Here is a 24,204-nt window from a genome sequence, read left to right on the forward strand (position 1 = left end):
CTTGAATGTATTGAATCACAGTACAGTAAGACCATATACATACTGAATCACAGTAGAGTGAGATCATGCATGTATTGAATCACAGTATAGTGAGACCATATATATACTGAATCACGGTATAGTGAGATCATGCATGTATTGAATAACAATAATAATAATAATAATAATAATAATGACTTTATTTAAAGAAGCTCATTTGGTCAACTGACCAATTTTCCATGAGGTCTTCTACAATGACATTTTTACAAATATATATATATATATATATATATATTGCACAATTTTTACAAGATGTGTTTATAGACAAAAAATTATGTTAAAAACTCGACAAATAATCTACTTCTACAATAAAATAATGTGCAAGGTTTCAAGGATGAGTACATACAGGATTCATATGAATAGTAGTAGCAAACGTGTAAAACATTATAGGTGAGTACATAACAATGTCATAAAAAGTAGTAGTACTGAATTAAACAAAATCATACAATGATTGTTTCTATAGATGTTGACCAAGAAGCTTTTTAAATGCTTGGCATGTGTCAGATGACTTTATATAAGGTGGTATGGAATTCCATAGTTTGGCTCCAGAAAAAGCAAAACTGTTCTTATAATACTCTGAATTTGCTTTAGGTAAAGATATCTTGTTGTTTGATATGGATCTCAGTTCATACATATGTACATTTTTAACAAATTTAAAATTACATTTAAGATAATCAGGATATATAGACTAGTAAACCCTTTGAAATTGAGTTCTCTGCTCAAATGGAAGCCACTTTTGGTTTTTAAAAAGATTTGTTGATGGTGTATCTAAATCAGCATGAAGAATAACTCTAGCTGCTCTTTTTTGAAATTTCAGTAATCTTTCCTGATTTTCTGTACCACTATTACCCCCGACAGAACAACAATATTCTAGGTGTGGCATGATATATGCATTGTAGAAAATCTTTCTCTGTTCTTCAGGGAGATAAGATTTTATTCTATTCAAGAGATAAAGCAGTGAATTAACTTTTTTAATGACCTTATCAACTTGCATTTTCCAGCACAAGTTTTGGTCCATCAAAATGCCAAGTAGTTTTTCATTTTCAGACTGTTGTATAGCCATTCCTTTTATCATTACTCTGAAATACTTTTTCTCAGCTTTTACTCTTCTCTGACTATCCAAGATGATGGCTTTTGATTTGGCTACATTTAATACCATACCATTGTGTTCAGACCAGTTAGTTATTTTTACCAAATCTTTATTTAATTTAGTGCTATTCTCATGGCCTGTTGATCTAATGTTATATAATGTCGTATCATCTGTGAACATGTTGGTGGTGGATAGCTGAATGTGATAATGGTAAATGATTGATGTACAGCAGAAAGAGTAATGGTTCAAGAACTGACCCTTGTGAAACAACTGTCTTTATCAGTTTCTTATCTGAAAGTTTATTTAAAATAGAAACTTGTTGTTGTTTGCCTTCAAGATAGGATTGAAACCAAGTTAAGCTTTCATGGTTAACTTGATATATGCTGAGTTTTTCCAGCAGGAGTTTGTGATTTACAAGGTCAAAAGCCTTCGAACGGTCAAGAAACAGTATGTCTACAAGGTTACCTTGATCTATTGCTGTTAACCAATCATCTACCATTCTAATTAGTTTAATCTGACATGAATGTCTTTCACAGAAGCCTGATTGTCATGAATGTATCAAATTAAATGAATCTGGGTAGTTTCTAATTTCATTACAAACATCTCCTTCTAATATCTTTGAAAGTGATGATAAAACTGATATAGGTCTATAGTTATTCATATCAGAAAGATCTCCCTTCTTGTATGTCACATTTACCCCAACCCAGAGTAGCCCCAGGTTGAACTGGCCACTAAGACAATTGAACAGGGTCACAGCACCTTTCAATCAGAATCGAGATAGGGGAGAGACCCTGATTTGGGTAGAATGATATCTCCGCGTCTTCCGGCAAGAATTAGTTCGCTAAGAGAGATTGCCAGAGGAGGTTAGCGTAACTCCGAATAGCCATTCGTTATTGGCGGGAATATCTTAGAACAGGAAATTCTAAATACAGACAGCTTCAAATAAGGTCAGTGAGCTACTTGTTCGGTCTTTGCGGAATGCGGCTGCATTTTTAATTGTAGGTCGTATGTATACTTTATTATTACTAGAATCGTAGCACAAAGAATTACTTTGTGGTGTTAATATGTTTGCATATTTTGATGAAATGAGTTGATATTTGTAAAGAATTATATAGCTTGCTAGCCGTCGTAAGAATTAATATTGTAATTCGCTATGTGGGTATTTTATAATAGACTAACACATGTGTTCATGTGATTATAGATTTTGCCATTGTTGAATATTTGTGTAATGTACAGACATGCGTCTGATTGTTGTCAGATTGTAGTACAATGAGATTAAATATATATGTGTATATACTGATGTGACGCAATGTATTGATGTCTGTATGACAATTCGCTGATACCGTGTTATTACACCATTGTTTACCCTGAAGAAGTGTGTGGGAATTTCGATGTGTACACATGCATGACAGAAACCGTGATAGCCTTATCTGATGATTAATTGTTGATCTAGTGTGAGGTGAGATTCAATAAAGCACATGTTAACGCCTTATGGTTTTTCACAGGAAGCTTTGAGGGATAGACCAGTTACAGTTTGGTCCCATAGTCTCAGATAGAGAGACGGAGGAAAGAAGAAGAAAGGAGGGAAGTCAGGGAAGTTGAAGTCTAGGAGGAAAAGGGGAGAGAAGGGAGGAAGAGGAAACTGGGAGCGGAATTGGAGGAGGAGATAGTCGAGAGGGAAACGGAGTCGAAGGAGGTGTTGGAAGAAGGAAGGAAGGAATTAGCGGGAAAGAGAGATGAGTAGACACAAGGACAGGGGGAAAATCGAACTCACACTGTAAATCACGGCATGAATTAGGCTGTCACTTGGTCGAGGGAAAGACGGGTGATTGAGAGTTTATCGTTTTAAATTATTGAATTAATTAAATTGTTATTAATTGAATTTCATCTTTGTGTTCTCTATAATTTAGCCGTCGGCATTGCTGACTGGGGGCTCAGAGCTGTAAATCTACCTCGTCATTAATTTAACTTTCTAACCCCACGAGCCCGGGTGGAACTTCCATCATAATTTAATTAATTTACATTGGAAGAACCCCACCCCAATGCATGCAAACATCACATTGTATATCAGAGTTACTTTTGCCAGTTTTAGCCTGTTTGAAAAATACCTGTGGAAATACTTAACTTCAAAACATGCACAAGTGAAGGTGCAATCACTTGAGATGAGAGTTTTAGGAATTTAGTACTTATATTATCTAGACCTGTTGCTGTTGTGACATCAAGTTGGTCTAATTTATTTAAAATGAATTCAAAGCTTATTTTAGGGATTTTAAAGCACTCTTCTTTGTTTAGTTTTGAAGAAATATGTTCATTTAATTCATCATTGGAGAATCTTCTAGGAGTTGTGAAATCAACAAGTTTTTCATTTATATTCACAAAGTAATCATTGAGTGCATTTGCAATTTCAAGAGGTTCTTGCTTAGTATCACCATTTCCATCACTAATACATGTACATGGTGGGTTATTGACAGATTTGCCTCTCAAGTTATTGAAGGTCTTCCCGAGTTTTCTAGTATTCTTTTTTGTAATACTATCTGATATTTCAATGGAATAGTAAGTTTTCTTTGCCTTTTGAATCAATGACTTGACTCTGTTTCTCCATAATCTGTAATTGTCAGTTTCTTTTAACTTATTAAATCTATCGCTTATCTTAATAGCATTTAGTATATCACCTGTAATCAAGTTTGGTTCATTTTGCTGCCCGACTTTATTGAAATTAAAAGGAGCATGAGTGCTCAGGGTGTCAGTAAACGTATCTATCCAGAGGTCAAGGGCATCTGATGGGTCATCAAAACTTTCAATAACTGACCAAAGGATATCTTTCAGTACTTTAAGGAATATTTGTGAATTGAATCTTTTCATTATTTGATATGTGATATATTTGTGATGATAAAGTTTCCTTTTTTGACTTAATTTTTGTGTACAGCATATAGGATAATGATCACTTGTGGAATATTGGGGAATTGCAACTTCTATAACATTGTCAGCATTGTTAGTATAAATATGATCAATTAGTGTTTCAGATACCTCTGTTATCCTAGTGGGTACATGAACTAGATGTTGATAATTCATGGTTTTAATCTGATAATTCAGGGAATTCATGGTTTTAATCTGATAATTCAGGGAATTCATGGTTTTAATCTGATAATTCAGGGAATTCATGTGGTTTTAATCTGACAATTCAGGGAATTCGTGGTTTCAAACTGATAATTCAGGGAATTCATGTGGTTTTAATCTGATAATTCAGGGAATTCATGGTTTTAATCTGATAATTCAGGGAATTCATGGTTTTAATCTGATAATTCAGGGAATTCATTGTTTTAATCTGATAATTCAGGGAATTCATGGTTTTAATCCAGCTTTGATTGGTATCATAAAGCAAATTTTAAGTGAAGTCACCTATTAAATAGACTTCTTTGTTTTCTATATGCAGAGTTTCAAGCTGGTTTTGAAATGTATTATACCAAGTATTGTCAGTGTTCGGTGGTCTATATACACAGCCCAATACAAATGGTTTTTGGACATGATGTCTCATTTCTAGCCAGATTATTTCCATACCAATTTCCTCAAGATCATATTGACATTTGAAAGAAATGCCATCCTTAATGTAAATGAGAAGTCCATGACTCTTTTGGACAAGTCGGTCTTTTCTTTGAAAACTATAGTTAGGAATTTTAAGTTCATCATCATGAAAAAGTCCATGAAAGCAAAAATATCAATTACTGAATTATTTCCTGAAAGAAGTAATTTGATGTCATCAAGATAATGAATGTTCAGGTGGCAAATTTTGAGACATTTTTGCTTTAAGCCACTGATTTTAAGAGAATTCATAATTTTAATGGTTTTGAGAGGAATGATATGGAATATATTAATATTTTCACTATCAATATATAAACGATCATCATATATTCCTCTAAATTGTCTTTTATACATTGTCCTAAATCACGACTATCAACTGTTTCTTCAGAAGATTTTTAATGACTCTAGAAACATTAGCACATTCAACAGTTATGTCAATAGCAGTTAACACATTAATGGTCACTTTGATTGATGGAGGCACTTAATGGGATTGCACCAGAAGTAATTCCATGGACATCATCACTCAGTGGGGTATCTGTAGGTACTTAATGGGATTGTACCAGATGTTTTCTTCTCTGTCTTTCGTAGAATCCAGTGTATTGCAAAATCTAAAGCTGTTATGTCCGAGATATGAAGACCCTCTCTTTCTATTTGTGACATTGTGTGGTAGAGAGTTTTCCACTGTAGCTTGAGGGACTGTAGAGATTTTCCCTATATTCTGGGTGGGTTTGAAATTATTATTTTCTCTCCAGGCATTTTCTTTTATTTTCTTAATCCAGCTTATTTCACTGATATGCTTTTGTGACTCTTCTTTGAGGGTAGTTACAATTTCTGTTTTCAAATGTATAATGTCTTCCTGTACTGCTGCTAAAATGTCAGGAAGGATGCATGGTACTAAAATCTCAGGATGCATGCTGTTTGAGGCAGCCATATTTAAGCTGCATAATTTCTGATATGAGCGAATCTTTGTCTTTATGTAATTGTTTTACTTTCTCTTTCATTTTTGTGTTGTCCACTTGCAGAATAAGACAATGGCTTGATTTCTTACTTGGGTCACATCTGATGGTTTTATTTGTTTTTTCAAGACTCGTAAACTTAGTCTTGAAATCTGACTGCTGTTTTTCATGCTTATTCCATGCTGACTCCTGTTTGGTTGTGAATATGTCATATGAAGCACAATGGCTCCATAACAGTGCCATGTGATATCTGGAATTATGTGATAATGAAGCATAATAGCTGCAATGATGTCATGTGATATCTGGAATTATGACATAATGAAGCACATTATAATGAGGGACAGCCATATAATTCAGTGTTTTTTCTTTTATGTGGGTTTATTTGTGAAAAAAAATATAGGAAAGCCTGTGTCCCTATTATCATGTATGTAGTTATTATCCTAACTGTATCATATATAAACATTCAAAATACTTACACACTGTTTTTGTTTCACCCATCTATACAGAGGAGTTCCTTTCTCTAAAGTTAACTGGTACAAAGATATGTGGTCATCACAAAAACTTAATACCTGCAAAACACAAGATAGGAGTTAGGGAAAAGTAATAAATATGGCGCTTTCATTGGTTTCTGATCTAGTGACTAAATAATCTTGATGAAAATGCCTGCATTCCAATTTCAAAAACTTGTATGTAATTACAAACCAAGTTCTTAGTGTGATCAAGATTCACTGCATGACTTGAATAATGTCCTCCAGCTCATATTCTCTCTGCACTTTCAAATTTATATCTCTCACTTAACCCTTTACCACATATCAGCTTAGAGGCTGCTACGATCACTTCAAATTGCTTGTTTGGGTACGTTTTTTTAATTAAAAACACTGTTCTTAGTTTTACCCTGTTAGGCTGTCTTGTTTGTACATTTTATCCAATACAAATGACTGGAGTTTACAGGTTATAAATTTGCACACAAGATATTGTACAACTGCATGAATAACCAGTGAAATAACAAGAAGCCCAGGTCAGCCTGATATCATTCACTTGGCTTACACAGCTGTTGACCATTTTAACAAGCAAGCTTATGCACTCTGTAAGAACACAACCAAATGTAAATCTTCCAACTTTTATATTATCTCTTACTCTTTTACTACAGTCAGATAAAATTTATATCCAAGACAAGAAATCAGGTCAGTAGGGTACTTCCACATTTAATATTAGCATTTTTGGTTCAGTAATCAAAGCTTCAATCTGGACAATTCAGACTCCAAATCAGTCAAGTTTTACCCAAGTAAACTGCAAAAGTGAGGGCATGCAAACTGGCAGTAGTTGCAAAGGACCCAAGTGTACTCTTCCCATCAACCCAATCTACCAACTAATTTCAATCTTTCCACAGACCCCCCCCCCCCCCCCCCCCCGTGAATGAATTCTCTCTTTTCACAGAAGACACAATGATTGATGTGGCAGTTTATCATTGTTGTAGAGATGGTAAAATTATGAAGGTAGTCAAGGCAAATAACCACAATTCCACAGGTTACTTAACTGATTGGCAATAGTTTGAGTGATTTTGATAATCCTTTCAGAATTGCAGTGGGAAAGTCCATTATGCCAATTTACATAGGTAAAGTACACAAGTGGCACAACCCACATTACTTTAAGTTTGGTAAATTAGAGATCCATTTTGAAGAAATAAACTTTATGACATTTCTTTACCATGAATGTTTAAGCCATCATCTTTATTTAAGATTACTGACTAGTTGATGATGATGAGCAATGTTTCTTTGAAGTCAGATTTTACTACATATATAAAATGCAATGTGAGATTATTTTCAAATTACAGTCGAGAAAGCCTGCCAGTAGCTTCTCGTGGGTCGGTGGTTCTTTCCGGGGTTTTCCGGGTTCTTCCTCCACCATTAATACTGGCCGCCATGTATAGCCTATCGTGCTGAAAAATGGCGTTAAACCCCACAACAACAACAACAACAAATTACAGTCATGATAAAATTAGGAGTACTGTCATAGTGGGAGTGTGATGAATATTTTAAGGCAAAAGGTATAATTATTGACCCCACTTGAAACCACCAAATATTTTCAAGTTTCCAAAACCCCTAACAATGCCTGGAAGGTATGCAGGTATGTTTATTGACCCCACTTGAAACAACAAAACACTTTCAAGTCTCCAAAACCCCTAACACTGCCTGCATGGTTGGCAGGTATGCTTTTTGACCCCACTTGAAATCACAAAACACTTTCAAGTTTCCAAAACCTCTAATACTGCCTGCATGGTTGGCAGGTGTGCTCATTACCAGGTATGCTAAACATTAAAGACAATATGTCATTGTGGAAAAACTGGAACCATGGTTGACAAATAAGTAAACTGGAATCATGGTGGACAAATAAGTCAGCTAAGGTGATACTGGAATCACAGACCTGCCAATCCTTACAAGATCATCTCAGTAAGGCAGTTAATTGTTTTCCATAAGTCTGACCAGTTTTCAGTAAGGTATAACAAAATATTATGTACTGCTACTGTCAAGTTGGAAAATGTATATTTAAAAAGTTTGGTATTCCAAACTGATGCATCAACAGGAAACATTACGTTCATCTGAAAAGTCTGTAAATTACACATAGACCTTATTTACAGTTGCACAAACTTCAGTTCCAAACCCAATGCAGCTCAATGGCTTGTTGCTATCTCTCAACCTGACTTAATTCTTAGAATTATTTTCTTCATTTCACATGATGGCAATAAAATCACCTGCCACGTGATGTCCAGTAAAAGTAACTGGGTCCCATCTTGCCCTTGTTCAGAACAATCTGAATATTTCTTTTTATTCTTCCAGACTGATTATTCAAATTTTTAAGGAGGCTTATTTTTCCTTTTGTCTTTAACATGCATCAGTAGGTGGACATCATCTTAAAAAAAATTCTATAGTCAAAAGTTTGATCATGCAGATGCCTTGCATGACAAAATATGTGCTGTTTAAAGCTTCTGAGGTACCACTGTAAAATTAGTTTGGTTCCCTAATTCAACTAGAGCTTATATGAAACCTGGTTCCAAATCAAACACCGATGAGACTAGTTTTGGGACTTGCCACAACAATCATATCTCCATAGTTCTTCCTTTTATTCTGTAAGTCAGTAATTTAATGGTCATTTTCATAAGACATGTGAAAATCATAAGGACTGGCAGGTCAGGAGTCATGGTGGACATGTAAACCAACTAAGGTAAAACTGGAATCATTATGGGCAAATAATCCAACTAAGGTAAAACTGGATTCATGGTGGACAAATAAGCCATCTATAGTTTTATTTAAACCATAATAAAATCCAATTTCATCTGTGCATTTCACTGTACTATCACACTTAACACAGAATTTTTAGCAAGCAAAGTCAAGCAAGAAAAACTTTATCTAACCCTGTGAAGTTCAGTTCTCCAGTCTTCAGGCATCTGATTGGGACGACCAAAAATAACATCCACGGACACTCTGCCTGGATACAATTCTCTTGCTTTCTCAACACAGCTTGTGTACATAAAAAAAAGGAGACAAAACTCAGTTTTAATAAAGATTTTTCAAATTTCCAATTCCCATTGATAAAAATCATTATACTGAGTGAGGTTAATCAAATGCTCTAAAAATCCACTCATCCCATCTGGCAAGTACTTAAAACCAGATATCAAGAATAAACTCCTCAAACAATGACAGAAACACAAAGGCTGGTGATGTAAACGATTTAATTTTTTTATCATATGTAACATTGTTTTCTGTAACATATTATAGTTATAAGTAATTACAAACTGTAACCGACCTGTATTTAATATTGAAAACTGTAAGCATTTGTATGAGCTTCACTAAAACCAACATAAAAATAAATTTTGGTAAAAAGTATGAACTTTCAATGAACACATACAACAATATTCAAAACAGAACATTCTTTTCATTAAAAAGAAACTTGCATGGCACTTTTTAAAAGTGACTTCACCAATTTTTATGTTTAGAATATCTCGTTAACTTGCTTAATCAAGATTAAAAAAACTCCCAAGTTTTTTAAATGGTTAGACATACAATCCGAGTCCACCTTCTGTCAGGAAAAAAACCCCAAACCCTACAAGTTTATACAACTGCATTTACTATAAGAACAGTTCCCTACAGGATATATCCCATTTCACATGAACACCTGCCTTTGTTCAAAATGTCGGCTATTCAGGTTGATTTTCATAACAGTGATGTTTCAGTTAAGGATTTTGCTGCCATGAAGGTGAAAAAAGCTTTGAAGATTGAAAGAATTTTTGACAAAAAAAGTCACCTCTAACTCTAACAATAACTTTAATGTTTCTGATATAGTCTTTAGGACAAATGTTGAAATTAGTTAAGGTGTTAACCACATCAAAGGAACACAATTTTCCCAAATACCTAGTTTAGAAATGGCAAAAGGAATTCAATGAGCATGAACTACAACAACCCAATAAATATTAACACCGAGTCAAAACCTTTAAAGCGAAAAAAAAAGTTCAGTATTTTGAATTCAATAAATAAAGGAAATTTTGATCAATGAAAATGTCACTTACGCTGAGTGGAGGCAGTACTTTAATAAATAAAAATTAAATAATTTTTTTATCAACTGAAATTTGTGTTCTAGTTCTATCTTTTAGTTCCTTTTAAGTGTAATCATCATAAATGCAATGTGTACTCTTGAAATTAAACGTAAAATGCACCTATCTACCATAACAGCCATTTCCATGAGCATTTCTCTGAGAACCTAATTAAGTGCTGACCGTGTTTTGATAACTGACTTCCGGAAGTATTTGTATTGTTGCACTGAATTAAAAGCTGGCCTCCTTCGTATTATCACGTTAATTATGTGTTTTGAATCAAATAAAGGAGGTGGAATAAAAGAAAAGTTAAAAGGCACGAAAAATCCTACAAACTTAAAATCTAGCGGCCCTGGTCATATGTCGGGTGAACTCACTTTATTTGATCAAATGAACACTTATAAAAATGTTATTGTGTATGTAACATAAACTACCTTAAATAAACCGACTCTTTCATAACTGTGATCAAAGATAACAAGTCAGCCAAGCGAAATGAATACTTCGTAAAATAAAGAGCTTGATTTCACAAATAAGGACCATTGTGGGCAAGCGAGTTTCAGAGAATTTTTGAACTGGCACTTAGAGATATCCTCAAGGATAATAAGAAGTTTCATTATTACTTCCAATGAAATCACAACATCAATATTGTACTAAGTGAGCAATACAAAAATTGAGTTTCAACATAGACAATTGTCTCATGAAATAAATGTCTAGTGATTTTGAAAAAAAAAAAATCTTGTTTGGAGGTGTAGCAACAGTTAGTCTAGTTCCCTGCTCTGTGGTCTCCCGATTTGGGAAGATACTATTAAACACCAGTACAGGAACCATACTTATCAAGAAAACAAAAAGCAGTGACATAATACACAGATATTTTTTGGTTACACGTGATGGTTGTTGAAACCAGTTAGAATGATCTTTCATATGTTGGACATTTTGAAAATAAATGTTATTTAAACAGAATAACAAAGAACTTCATTAGAAAAAGCGCGTTATTAAAAATTATTATCAACGTGATTGTAAAATGAGGGTTCAGTCAATAAACAGCCCAGTTCCCTAACGCCGCACCCCCCCCCCCCCCGCCCGGTTTTCTCTATGTCAAAGCCATTATTTTGCCCAATTTTTGTAACTTGATAACTCGTGCCTCGCTTATAGTGCAGTCATGTTTGTGGACCCAGTTGTGCGCGAGTTATCGAGGGAGAGGTGTAATTTTTTTCAAATTGTTTGAATTTTCTAAAGCAGACAGTTGCAAAAACCTGGTATTTCTGTGATGGCCTGCTATCAACTTTCCTCCATTTTAATACTGCAGTAACATCATTATCACTGGAACTCCTAAACATTTAGTGAGCACTGTGCTGACTTGTGTTTTGCAATGAAGCCATCTTAGATGATAATATCTCTAGAATAGCACTGTAAACTTCTCATGGTGCATATCAATGTTCATTGTAAACATTTCACTTTGGTATTTTTTTTGGTTCTCTCTTCTGGTATTTTTGTACATTATCTGTCGGCGATGACCAATATTCATGTATACAAAAACAAAAAAAAAAACAACAACAATGTATAATCACCTTTTCTATTAAATATTCTGAAACATTTATTTGGCAAATAATGCAGTTTTAGTTGGTAACAACAACTTGAGACACTTAGCAATACAAATATCTTACTTATTTCAGGTTTATATATATATGAGAGACCACTCCGGTGGCCTAGTGGTTAGAGTGTCTGCCTCAGATGCGGGAGGTTGTGGGTTCAAATCCCGACTGTGTCATAAAAAAGACTTACAAAAATGGTACTAACAGCTGCCTCGCTTGGCGCTCAGCATTAAGAGGTTAGTGTTAGGACTGGTCGGCCTGGTGTCAGGATAATGTGACTGGGTGGGACATCATGCTATATATCTGCAGCATGATGCAGCAGTGCTAGACATCACTATAAACTGTCACACTGCAGACATCATAGCAATATGACTGGAAAATTGTTAAAGCTATGTTAAAATTCCAAAACACACCCACACACATATATATGAAAAGCAACAAAAAGGGACAAGTGCAAAAGAAAAAAAACAACTATATTTTTATATTTGCACCAGACCTGCCAACCCTGACGAGTCCGTCTCAGTAAGGCAGTTGATTTTTTCCATAAGATTGACCAGTTTTCAGTAAGGTGGAACAAAATATCAATAACTGCTATTGTAAAGCTGGAAAATGTAATTAAAAGTTGGACACATCGATGATAAATATTATGTTCAACTGAAACGTTTGTAAAGTATGCGTGGACTTTATTTACCACTAGTACAGTTGCACAAACTCTAGTTCCAAACCCTATGCAGCTCAATGGCTTGTTGCTATCTCTCAACTTGACATAATTCTTAGAAATTCTTTTCCATTTCACCTTATGATGGCAATCATATCTCCTGCCACGAGACATACTCAAATTGGCAGGTGATGTCCAATTTTCGTAATTGTTTCCTTTCCAGCTTTTATTCACAAGAATCTGAGTACTCCTTTTTATTCTTCTGTGTTGATTAGTAACACTTTTCTAGAAGCTTATTTTCCCCTTAAACATGCATCTCTTTCTGGACACCATTTTTAAAAATTCTATAATCAACAGTTTGATCATGCAGATGCTTCACATGAACAAATAGGTGCAGTTTAAAGCATCTAGGGTGCTCTTGTAAAATTAGTCTAGTTCCCTTACTTAATTTTACTAATTCTAAGATGAAACCTGGATCCAAATAAAACACGGATGAACCAATTATCTGGACTTTTCGGCAACCATCATTTTTCCATAGTTTTTGACAGTATGCCATAAGTCCATATTTTAAGGGTAATTTTTTTTAAGACTTACAACAAATTCGTAAGAGTTGGCAGTTCTGTTGTACCAATAACATGAGAAACACCAACTGTGTCAATATGGGATTAGGAATGATGATGATCCGCTGTACGAATTTACACAAAAAATTTCAAAATAGGTTTCATTTCCACAAGTTGGAAAGATGATTTATACACAAATGTATTTATAAACTTACTAGATGTTTATTTAAAAATATTTTTGGATAAATGTTTTAATGCAACATAATCTGGGAAACTGAACTCTTTGATATCAGAAATCCTGGCAATTGTCTGAAATTTGTAGGAAACATATTGCATATATATATCTACTGCATATACACCTATTTAAAAGAACATTTATTTGCCTGAATACTACAACTTCTTGCAACTGTTGAAAAATATCAACCCTATTTCCATTACCTGTTTTCAAATGAAAAGCCTTGATGTCTGAAAACTGTTGAATGTACACCTTTGAATTCTTGCGAAACAGTCGAAACATCTCGGCAATGATTATACAGGCAATAAATTTTGACCTATTCACCACAATTTTGCTTTCAAAAAGTTGTATTGTTTAATTTACTGGAACATTTAATTGTAACAATGTGCATGTAACGAATCTATTGTGTTTTGTGAGATGTAGAATTTACAGTCAAAGAATACCAAGCGTAACTTGACCGAAATGTACCCAAGTCAAAACAATCATCTAAATGACAAAACTTACCCAAGTTAAAATGTACTTGTACAGTTAAAATATTACCAATCCAAAATTTAACTGATTTCTGCATTACAATATTAATTATAACATAATATTTTGTGCATTTCACCCACCAAATTAATTTTGTTTTGGCCAATTTGGCTTTGTACCGATGATTTATGCAGCTGATCAGCTAGAATCATCAATGATATTTTTCTTTTACATTTCTTTCTGTTAAATGCTAGCTGTTTTAAAGAGTGATATAAAATAAAAAGCTGCTTGGAAATCCACATAAACATTTACATTAATCAGTTGTGTTTAGCAACAAAATGAACAGGAGATATGTGACTACACGCCTGCAATGATCCACATAAACACAAATAACCATTCGGCAACTTTTGATTATTAGAACAGATTTCATGATATTGTCAATATCACAACTTTCACCTCATTCATATTTTAGCCGGAAATCTGATTATCATTAAAATTAGCTCACTGGCCATAGTTCTTGCAGCTGTTTGCATAGTAGCCCTATCAAATGAAATTTTTTCATTAATCAGATTTAGTGCTTACTGGTAAGTAACCTGGATATATATCCTAACACACCCGCGAAATCCCATCTAAATAGAATTTCATTTCTGGCGCTTTCTCAGTTTTCTCACTTATCGGCATTTTTTTTATCATGAGCAGTTAACTGTAACATTAACCAAATCACATATATATAATTCACAAGTAATATTTCCAAAGTTATCTCATTTTCCCTATCTATCTATCCATATATTTATCTATCTATCATCTACCTATCTATCATCTAATTTTGGCTTGTTGATTTCTCATCCTTTATAGATAACTTTTATATGCAAATTACACCTCTTTGAGTGCAGTGATGAGTTATACCTAATTAAATTATATAAAGGGCTCTCAACATCGAAGGAAATATCAAAGGCCAAGACTGAGTTACATTATTCATGGTACCTTTCCTACAATGATCAAGGAAACTTAACCTAGAACCAGCCATGCCTATTCACAACTAATAAGTGGTATCTACAGATATACGGAACTTTCAGCATATAAAACAAAACAGTAATCTTCAAACCTCAACGTGCTGGGACTTGCTTTGATTAAGGCACGTTATGACTTTGGTATGTTTTGAGTTAAGTACATTTTGACTTTGGTAGGTTTTGACCTGCTTGCAGTTGTAGTGGTTAGAAGTTGGAAAATAGATATATAAAATAAATAAATTATCTAATATTTACATTAAATGTCATACTCATCTGATTATTACCAAGATTCAAGTGGAGTGATACATTTGATACGCCAGTGAAGAAATCACTTACTGACTCTACAATTCTAAAAAGTTATTGCAAGTGGCACATTTATTTAATACAGTAGTGTGAAAGTCATAAAATACTACACAATATATTTGAAAGAAAAGAAAATTACAATTAAATATACAATATAGTTCAAACTCTGCATTTTATTTCTGCACAAGTATTTGACATTTCTCCAGTTCCTGTGTCATACTTTTGACTCAGCTCTCAAACATTTTTCATTTTCTTTCTTTCCTGGAAGTGTCTTTCTAAGAATTTGCTTGCCAAGTTGTTTCATTACCACTGCAATCTCTTCTTTGGTCCAAGGTCATCTATTTAGTTGTTCGCTTAGTGAGGCTACATTCTGTGGGCACAGCCACTTTAAGGTTTTCACTCTCTCTCCCCATCCCTCCCTCTCTCTCCTCTCTCTCTCTCCAAGGGCTGATATTTGCTGTCATCTGAAATGTAGATGAGAAGTTTGACGATATAAGTAATTAAAAATATATAGCAGATGTCTAAAACAATGTTTATGTGAACAGAGAGGCAACAAGTAAAAATATGTTCCCTACTCACATCTAATATTTTTAGTCATGCATTTTCCATATTTTCTGTAAACTGCTTGATCTGCTATGACGCATCAACTGCAATATAAAAAATTGTATTCTAGCCTCTCTGACAGTGACATTAATGTACCAAAAGACACTTGTCTTTTTTAGTGTCGTCAATTTAAAAAATAAATCATTTGCCAGATTACTGGCACATCAGTACAAGAGAGTGGACTTCATTCGGATCACCACTGGACTCATATGGAATACCTGATCTTTTGGACTTGTGATAGAATGTTCAGGACAATTCTGGACTTCATTCACTACATTCTAAGTTATTTTTAATTTTTCACTTGATATTTTAGGGAAATAAATTATTTGCTGCATTTTACCAAATTTGTTGGTTTTCATTCTTTTCTTTAATTAGCTGAGGACCATAGAATCGTAACTCTATGAGGTTATGCATTAAACAATGTTATTAAACATACTTAGTTTCCGCTAACTAACCATTAATATCATATCCTCAATCGGAACGTCATCGGCCTTCCTCTTAATGCTAGGAAAGAAGCCCTGGTCATTCTGAACTGCGCTTATGTCCTATTTTTCGACATCATAATAATTGTTTCTGACGTCACATCGACTCAATGACATATTATAAATAATAGCAACATCAAGAAGAAAGACTAATTTTCCTTATAATGTCAGGATGAGACAGATGGATGGGCGCTCTTTGCATCATGGCAACAGGCCAAACCAAAACCACACCATGTGAAACTTTAAATTGTTTGTCTGGTTTTATGTAAACTGCTAATGAATAATGCTAAAGATTTACCCATGACTGTATTCTTATCATCTGATTCATTGTCACTTTCTGTGCTGTCATCATCATGCTGTACTTCTGCAATCAGAATGACACAAATAAGGACAAATTCAAATCGAATGCGATGATTTTAGGGGTAACAGGAATCTGACCGAACACATTATTCTTTAGTCTACTTAAATCAAAGTCAGTAATAAACTGCGACAAACGAATTATTTATTTGACTACCTGCTGCCATGTTGGAAAATCTAATTCCTCTATTTTCTTGGTACAATATATCATGAACAGGTGGAACTTCATTTATATTCATTATTATTAAATATAAATATGAAAAAGGACAAATTCTTTCAATATTTAATAGCAGCTAAATGCTATTATGTCTCATACCATAGCCAACATAGTTCTGAAAAGTACAAATTCAGTAATAATTCCGAATAAGCGAGTGTTTTGACAAATGACAAAACAAGATTTTTCACAATTTAACTACAAGGAGAAAATATATTTTTAATTCCTGAAGATGGATAACACCACATAAATCACCTCATAAAGTAATTTTGTTTCAACTTTAGGAAGAGAACTGTGTCATTATATTGCCCCAACATATGGAAAGTTAAATTGTATAAAATATTTAAGTACAGTGCACATTATTTTCATTTGCCACTTGTAAAGATGTCAGTCACCAACGGTTTTATAGTTCTTTTTAAGTTGCAAATGAATGCCATGCATATTTCCATGAACATGGCAAAAAATAAACCACAGTATACAAACCTTTGTCAGGATGGATGTCAATATCCTTCAGTCTCTTCCCTCCATTACTGGCTACAGTCCCATTCTCGATAGTGAGGAGCAGCTTTGAAAGTTTGGCAGAGTTCCCTCTGGTAGTCTGTAGTATTGCCTATGGACACAAAAGTTGTGCAACCAGTCCATCTCTTGCTCTTGAAGATTCAATACCTGGGACACTGTTGCCACATGTTTGTACAGTTTTGTGGACCAGATGTGCTCTAGATGGACAGTGCCACAATGGGAAGAAAATTTTCATTACCAATCAGACCCTCTAATATGACTCATAGATTCCTAGTTTGGCTTTGCAATTAGAGATCAATTTTTGGGATCCATTCCAGCTTTAGCTCTGTTTTCAATCAGCAAGTCTATCAATTCCCAAACCAAGCTTGTTAGCAGAACAGGAACAGTGCTGCCCCTTTTCCATTTTTGATTTAAAGGCGTGTAAACAGCTTACACAAACCTTTTTCTATTGTGGAAACATTTCTCCGATTTCTCCTTGTGCTTCTGCATGCTTTTTACTGTACTGGCTTACTTACATGTTTTATACATGTCCCTGTCTTCGCCGATTGATGAAGATGGTTTAGGTCAGGGTTATCTCGTTTAATGCTGATCGTGCTGCTTTCCTTTCTTCCATGGATGCAGTTTCACCCACCAGAATAATTCGATGTTTCGAGGTCTGATCTTGGAGGTCTTTTATTAGAACCTTCATGTTGTTCCCAAGGGGCAGAATAATAGCTGTGTTTCGTTTCTTAAGTTGCAATGTATGTAGTGCACGAGTTGAGACTTCATCCATCCATTTCAGCTCATAAAGTGTGCTAAAGGCATCTGAGCATGTCGTAGTCTCCACATAACCACATTTTAAAGCATTTCCTTTCATGACCTTTGCACATTTCTTTAATGTGTGTCCTAAATGTCACTTCACTGAACTGTGACAACTTTTGTGCTGCTTCAACAACATCTTTAAATTTAGAGGGTTCAATAAATTCTTTAAAATAAATATTGTATAGGTCAGTTCTCATCCTGCCCAATTCTCTCATTTTGAATCTGATGTAGGCATCTTTGTCATGTCCTACTCTAAAGGTTTCCTTTCTCACTAGCTGCAAAATTAAGCTGTTACTTTTGCAAACTCGCGATACATCATTGCTCCTCATGGTTCAAGAACTTCTCTTAGATATGCATTTGCTTCCGGGGAAGTAGGTAACAACATCTGACTTTTTGAAAGTACCCTTTGACAAGACTTTAGTGCCTGGAAGAAGGTAGGTCGGCTTATCCACGGGCCAATGTCTAAAACTGACAGTTTTTGGTCTTTTTGTTGTATACTGTAATGGTTGTAAATCTCTGGACAGGAAACAATATTGTTTTCTGTGTCCTAAGACATAGGCATGTAAAAAAAAAACTTTCGGTGACCCAACAATTATTAAACTGTTATAAAGTACTATGACTGATTTTGTTATTATTTTGCATGTGCATAATTTCTGATTTCTTCAACGCAAAAATTAAATAAAGGTAAATACAGACTTGACAATTCACGAGCCAGTTGAGTTTACCCAGGAGACCAGGCTGAACTATATAATGTACAGTACTTACACAGTGCAAAGCGTGCATAGCATCACTTAAATCCTTATTTATTCCCAAACATATTAGATGTATATTTTGCTTTATTGTTTCAACCAAACTGCATTCTTCCAGATAACATTTCAGCTAGTCCTTAACAGCTGTTTCATTTACGTTGAATCACGCGCTCACCAGATTCTCCTTTTCAATAATATAAGCGATCCTACAAATGGAGGTAATATTTTTAAAAAGATATGATGGTTTAATTGTATAAGGCATATAACCAGCATAATTTACATGTTCATGAAGAGTGGTAATAATAAAGGCTAAAATTCTCATATAGATCAACTAAGATCAACATCAATTTTAGTTTCGTGTTTTGGCTGAACAAACATCATAACTTTCCACACAATGTAAAGCCTGATGTTTCGGAGTTCCTATTCTGATAGTCAGCTAATTTGTCTTTGTTTTGCGACAGCAGTACAAACCAGTTAATCATTAAAACCCTGAAACTGGCTTGTGTTAAGAGGAAATTTTGACAGGCAACTATACCAGTAAATTGATGTGTAATTGCCTTTTATTCCTTAATATTAGCACGATGACCATAGTTTTGTAAAACGGGGTGTAAGGCATACCTACAAACTTTTCAAAAGCCAAACAGAGAGACTGAATAAAAAAAATAGAGATTGGGACCTAAAATCGGAAGGTTTTTCGTGGCTCTTTTAAACACTTGTTTTCACTAAATATTGATCAATCTTCCTGGTCCAATAAGCATGAAATTCGCAAGAAGACTCACCGTTTCTCCTTGTGGCATGCCATTTTTCCCAAAGGACATTCCCTATTTTCATATTCTGGTCAGCTGTGGTCAAACTGTACAATAACTAAAGATCACTCTTAAATAAATAAGCAAGAAAGCCAACACGACTAATCAGAAGTTAATCTTTATTGATGCAACTATTCTGTGAAAATGACTGACCTTCTATCGTAATGCAAAGAAATCACGTTCTACACTATTGTGTTATTTTTTTGTTCTGGTTTATTTTTTAATTTTTTTTATTGTTGTAGAGGTACAAAAAAAATCATTAATTTATGTGAGTAACTTTTAAACTTAACATTCTATTTAGTGAAGTGAATTCTTTCTAGTAAAGTAATTATTTTGTCACAACAATAATTCACAGGTGATGCAACAGAACACGTAGGAATTTTTTTGTTTAGAAGAAATGAAAATCGAAGACATGTAATATTCAGGAGTTCTCTGCAAAAATCGGAAAATACAAAATCGGGAGGTAGGTGTGGAGTGCCCCCAAAATAAGGAGGTTTTAACCTTCACAGCCAGCATGAAAACTGACAGGTATGGTGTAAGGTCGCTTAATCAAAGCAAACTACAACTCAGCTTTTATGGTATTAGCATAATTTTTGAAGGATTATTTCTGAAACTTCATTACTGTATTTTGGAGATATCATTAAAGTTTAGTGCAATGGTGTCCATGATTTGACTCCAAGGGATGTACTAATTCAGCGCGTAATCAAACCTACAAAGTACATGCGGTGGCGCCATTATATAAATACATTCAGTAGCCTAATTGTGAGCAATGAATCGAACTGTATTGTTGTTCAATGTGTTGTAATACTGGGATTACATTTTAATGAGTTAGGTATTTACAATTTCAAAGCAAAGTAAAAATGTAATTACTGGTGCACTGATATAAAATGTCCAATGCAATAATGCATAAACAAACAATTGAGTCAAAAGGGAGAGGTAGTGTAAAGCAACTCGCGATTGCAAAATTCTTGTCATCATTTGATCAAATTATACACAAATTTAAATTAGGCAGAAACAATAAGAAAACAGAAAATTAAATAAAGTACTTTTCAAACAAGTTTATACCATTTCTTTTTAATAATCATGCATGTCAACCTCGAGATAAGTATACATGTATTCTTTTTAAAATATAAGTTTGCCTAAATAAATGCATTTAGAACCTACCTTGTACATCTTGAGATGTCTCGGAGTTGTGGATCGGCTTCTATGCGGGTCTTGCACTTTTTAGAGTTTATACCAGTTCAGTTTGGGGGTCAGCTTATATGCGAACGGGCTTATACATGAGTATATACAGTACTTTTCCACAGCTCATACTTGGCATATGAATGAGGTGAAGCATTCGTGGATGGTTGGCACGAAACCAAAAGACTGCCTTGTCCTCTTCTTAGAACTGCATAATTATGGATGTGATTGCCAAGATTTCTTAAGTTTACAAAGCATAGCTGTTTTCTTCTTGCCATGTCTCACCTATATATAAGGCTACCTTGGACTAATTTGTGTGCATAGTTGTAAGATGACTCGTTAACTTTGAATAAGCTTTCTCGCAGTGCAAGCAGTAGGGTTTTTTATCCTATCTGTGAACTCCTGCTTCATTTAAATGGTCATCACATGAATTGATGAGAAACTGTTGCAGCTTGCAACTTCAGCATGTTTTTTATTTGCCTGCAAGTCTGACATTTCATTTACAGTGCTGTTTTGGGGGGTTTGCATTCATTTGGAGCATTGTAACCTCTGAACACTGCAGACAATTGTCAATCTCTGATTCTGTTTCATTATTATTGGATTTCTCTTTCTCTGAACCCTCAAAATGTGAATCAGTTTGTTCTAAATCAGACTCATCGGAAGCTTCACTTTTTTTCGATGACTTGTACTCATTTTCGATGGCTTGTACTCATTTTCAGAGTTATAATACTGATATGAATCTTTTTCATCTGAGGATGAAACAGCAATCTCATCTGTAGAACCTACATGGTCATTTTCTTCACTGTTTGCATTATCCGTGTCGTTTTTGGCCATAGTAAGCCTTGTGGTATTTTTTTTCTAGGTGTCAAAAGTCCATGTCATTCCTGGTTACATCAACTGGGTTGTTGTTTTCAGCATCAGTTTTCATAGCTTCGTTTTGTCCTATATTATTACAGATACAGTCGGTGTCTACTTTTAATCCACATTCTCTTTTATGTTTCCAATTTTAGACATTTCATCAGTAAGGATATCCTTGCATTGTTTATTAATGTTGTTAGTGTGGCCACTTGCATCACTGATGTCATGGGGTTTTGGGACATGAGTGTTTTCCACGCTCTCTAACACAATATACTGCCCATGGTAGCTTTCTTAAGACTGAAAGAAAAATTAACACTGGTTTATTACTTTTTAAGATATATTTTTGTTGTGTGTTTACATTTTATTTCAAGTCGTGGTGGCACAGCAGTTAGTGCATTGAACTCATTATCTGAAGGAGTTTGAACTGTGTGATTGGAATAGCCTTAGTCAGCCGAACTCACAGTAGGTTTTAACAAGCATTTGCATTGCTGATTCAACCAACAAAGGAAATTCGCAAATGTGCTGAGGATATTAAGGCCACAAGAGCAACTGTGGGACAGGTGGCTGCGCTAACTGGACCCAAAGTAAAACCAGGTCCAATTCATTAGATAGCACCAAGGATATCAATAAAGCAACAAAAGCAACTGCAAATACAATTACAATCTTGCCAGTGGTGATGACTTAAGTCAAAGAAGATGGTGAAATTGGAGAAGCTTTTTGTATAATCACAAAAGGCAACCATAAACTTTATGAAGACATTAGAGATTCAGTTGCCAAAATACCAAATGTGCCACTAGAGAACAAGCCAATGATGCAAACATCAGTACAATACTTTAACAACATCGCTCATGAGGTGATTTTTCGAAAATCCTATATGTGCTGCTCTTCGCAGATCTCCCAACTGGAAAAATTACATATTAAAATTACCATCAAAGATACATGATAAATACCTGAATGCATAATGGCCTACAAAAATATATGGAGTTTACTGGAAAGAAACAAGCTACCAGTGAAAGATGGAATCATTTTGTAAGAATGTATAATGTATTTGTGAGCAGAAGAAATGAAGGTGAACATTTATGGAGAGAATATATCACATTTTTTGTACTTCAAGCAGTAATGCAATTACAACAAGAATCGAATAAGGATGAAAACATTGTGTTACAGACCTTAATTTGTCTACAAGGCATATTTGTTTCATGTCATAAAAAAGAATGGTGGTTTGAGGCCTTTTTCAAAGTTTAAATGGGCAAGTGGGTGCCTTTTTCTCTCGTCATTCACTCGTAATAAGTTTTAACATTAAATATAAAGCAAAAAAGCAGACACTTATAGCCTTTATAAATTCACAACCAGCGCAGATTAAACTTTAGAGGATTATTTTTTGTCCAGTAAACCAAAACCCTTTTTCTTGACAATCAAAATAAATTTCAATTTAATTTTACACTAGTATAACTTCATAAAACCAAAACTCAAATTGGGAAATGTAGTTTAGCTGCAAAATTTGTGACACTCACTGGCCCTGATTGTTTACAGTTAGCAATTATTGTAGTAGGCTTATCGATGATAAAATCTGCCAAGGGCACACATGGTTAGAACAACACTTGACAGATCAGTGCCGACTATGGGGTAATTTTAAGTTATTCATCAAAAAGAGTCAGCTTTCAAGATGAATGTTTAATAATTAAACATTTGTAGATATACTATTAAAGTGTAATTAATTAATTATACAGGTGTGCTTGATGCATTTTGTTTGCATAAAGGATACACTAAACAATTTGTCCTTATAAAATAAAATTAAAATTAAATTAAACATTCGCGATTAATAAATCCCATGCATTTAATCTGTACAAAATATTAATTAGAAAAAATAGGGATAAAATTGAAATTTAGGACTGAACTTTGTTTCTTTTTTAATATTAGAGAGGATTTGATTTATTGTGGGTGGGGGATATTAAAGAAGGAAATTTTGGGACCCCCTCCATGAAGGTCAGATTTTTAGGGGATTCTGGTAAAAGTTTACAGAAGGTTCGGTTTTGAGGAGTTTCACTATATATTTAAATACATGAAATGATGCAACAGCATGTTTGTCAAACGTATACAAAAAGCAGTTCAATTTTAAATAGTTTAAAACTAAAATAAATGCCTACCTTTCCTTTCAACTTGGCATGGATCCAACTGCACAATGCGCTGCTTCCTGTTTTCTGTCTTGTTCTAACTACCGATTCAGCATCTTTGCAATGGGGTCAAAGATGCTTAACTAATACAGTTATGCGATTTTTAAACAAAGATAATGAAGACACGTGTTGAAACAGACTGCAGAGACAAAGACTATATTCAACTAAAACGAATCTCTTCTCCAGGCATACTGTTTTATTACCCCAAATTTAAATTTAAATTTGAAATTGGAGCTTCTATGACAATAATTAATGTTTTTTTTCTTCTTCAAAACAAAATGATATGAGAAAAATATATTATATGAACTATGTTATACTATTTTATGTTTCAAACTATTTGTTCTATCTCTACATACAAAAGAATCTTGTCAGAACATATCT

At 34.2% G+C, this 24,204-nt stretch overlaps 1 protein-coding gene and 2 long non-coding RNA genes across 7 annotated transcripts in view; 1 reads left to right on the forward strand and 2 right to left on the reverse strand.

The window, feature by feature from the left end:
* The window catches only part of LOC149802322 (radical S-adenosyl methionine domain-containing protein 1, mitochondrial-like), a 149,205-nt gene that overhangs the window by 49,768 nt on the left and 75,233 nt on the right, over nucleotides 1-24,204 (reverse strand). For all 5 annotated transcript variants that reach the window (XM_089951537.1, XM_089951536.1, XM_089951535.1 and 2 more), the window contains 2 exons: nucleotides 9,077-9,182; nucleotides 6,141-6,233 (listed from right to left, as the gene is read on the reverse strand). In XM_089951537.1, the coding sequence (XP_089807663.1) occupies nucleotides 6,141-6,233; nucleotides 9,077-9,182 (199 nt within the window). The remainder of the gene's footprint in view (nucleotides 1-6,140; nucleotides 6,234-9,076; nucleotides 9,183-24,204) is intronic.
* The window catches only part of LOC149802323 (uncharacterized), a 91,182-nt gene that overhangs the window by 49,354 nt on the left and 17,624 nt on the right, over nucleotides 1-24,204 (forward strand). The gene's annotated exons all lie outside the window — the stretch shown is intronic.
* On the reverse strand, nucleotides 15,129-23,447 carry LOC149802324 (uncharacterized). Its single transcript, XR_016420020.1, has 3 exons — nucleotides 20,774-23,447; nucleotides 16,462-16,527; nucleotides 15,129-15,542 (listed from the first exon to the last, which is right to left on the reverse strand). It is a non-coding gene; the product is annotated as an uncharacterized LOC149802324 (long non-coding RNA).

This window comes from Sinohyriopsis cumingii, chromosome 3 (assembly GCF_028554795.1).
Source record: "Sinohyriopsis cumingii isolate HCF-2022 chromosome 3, ASM2855479v2, whole genome shotgun sequence".
NCBI lineage: Eukaryota > Metazoa > Mollusca > Bivalvia > Unionida > Unionidae > Sinohyriopsis > Sinohyriopsis cumingii.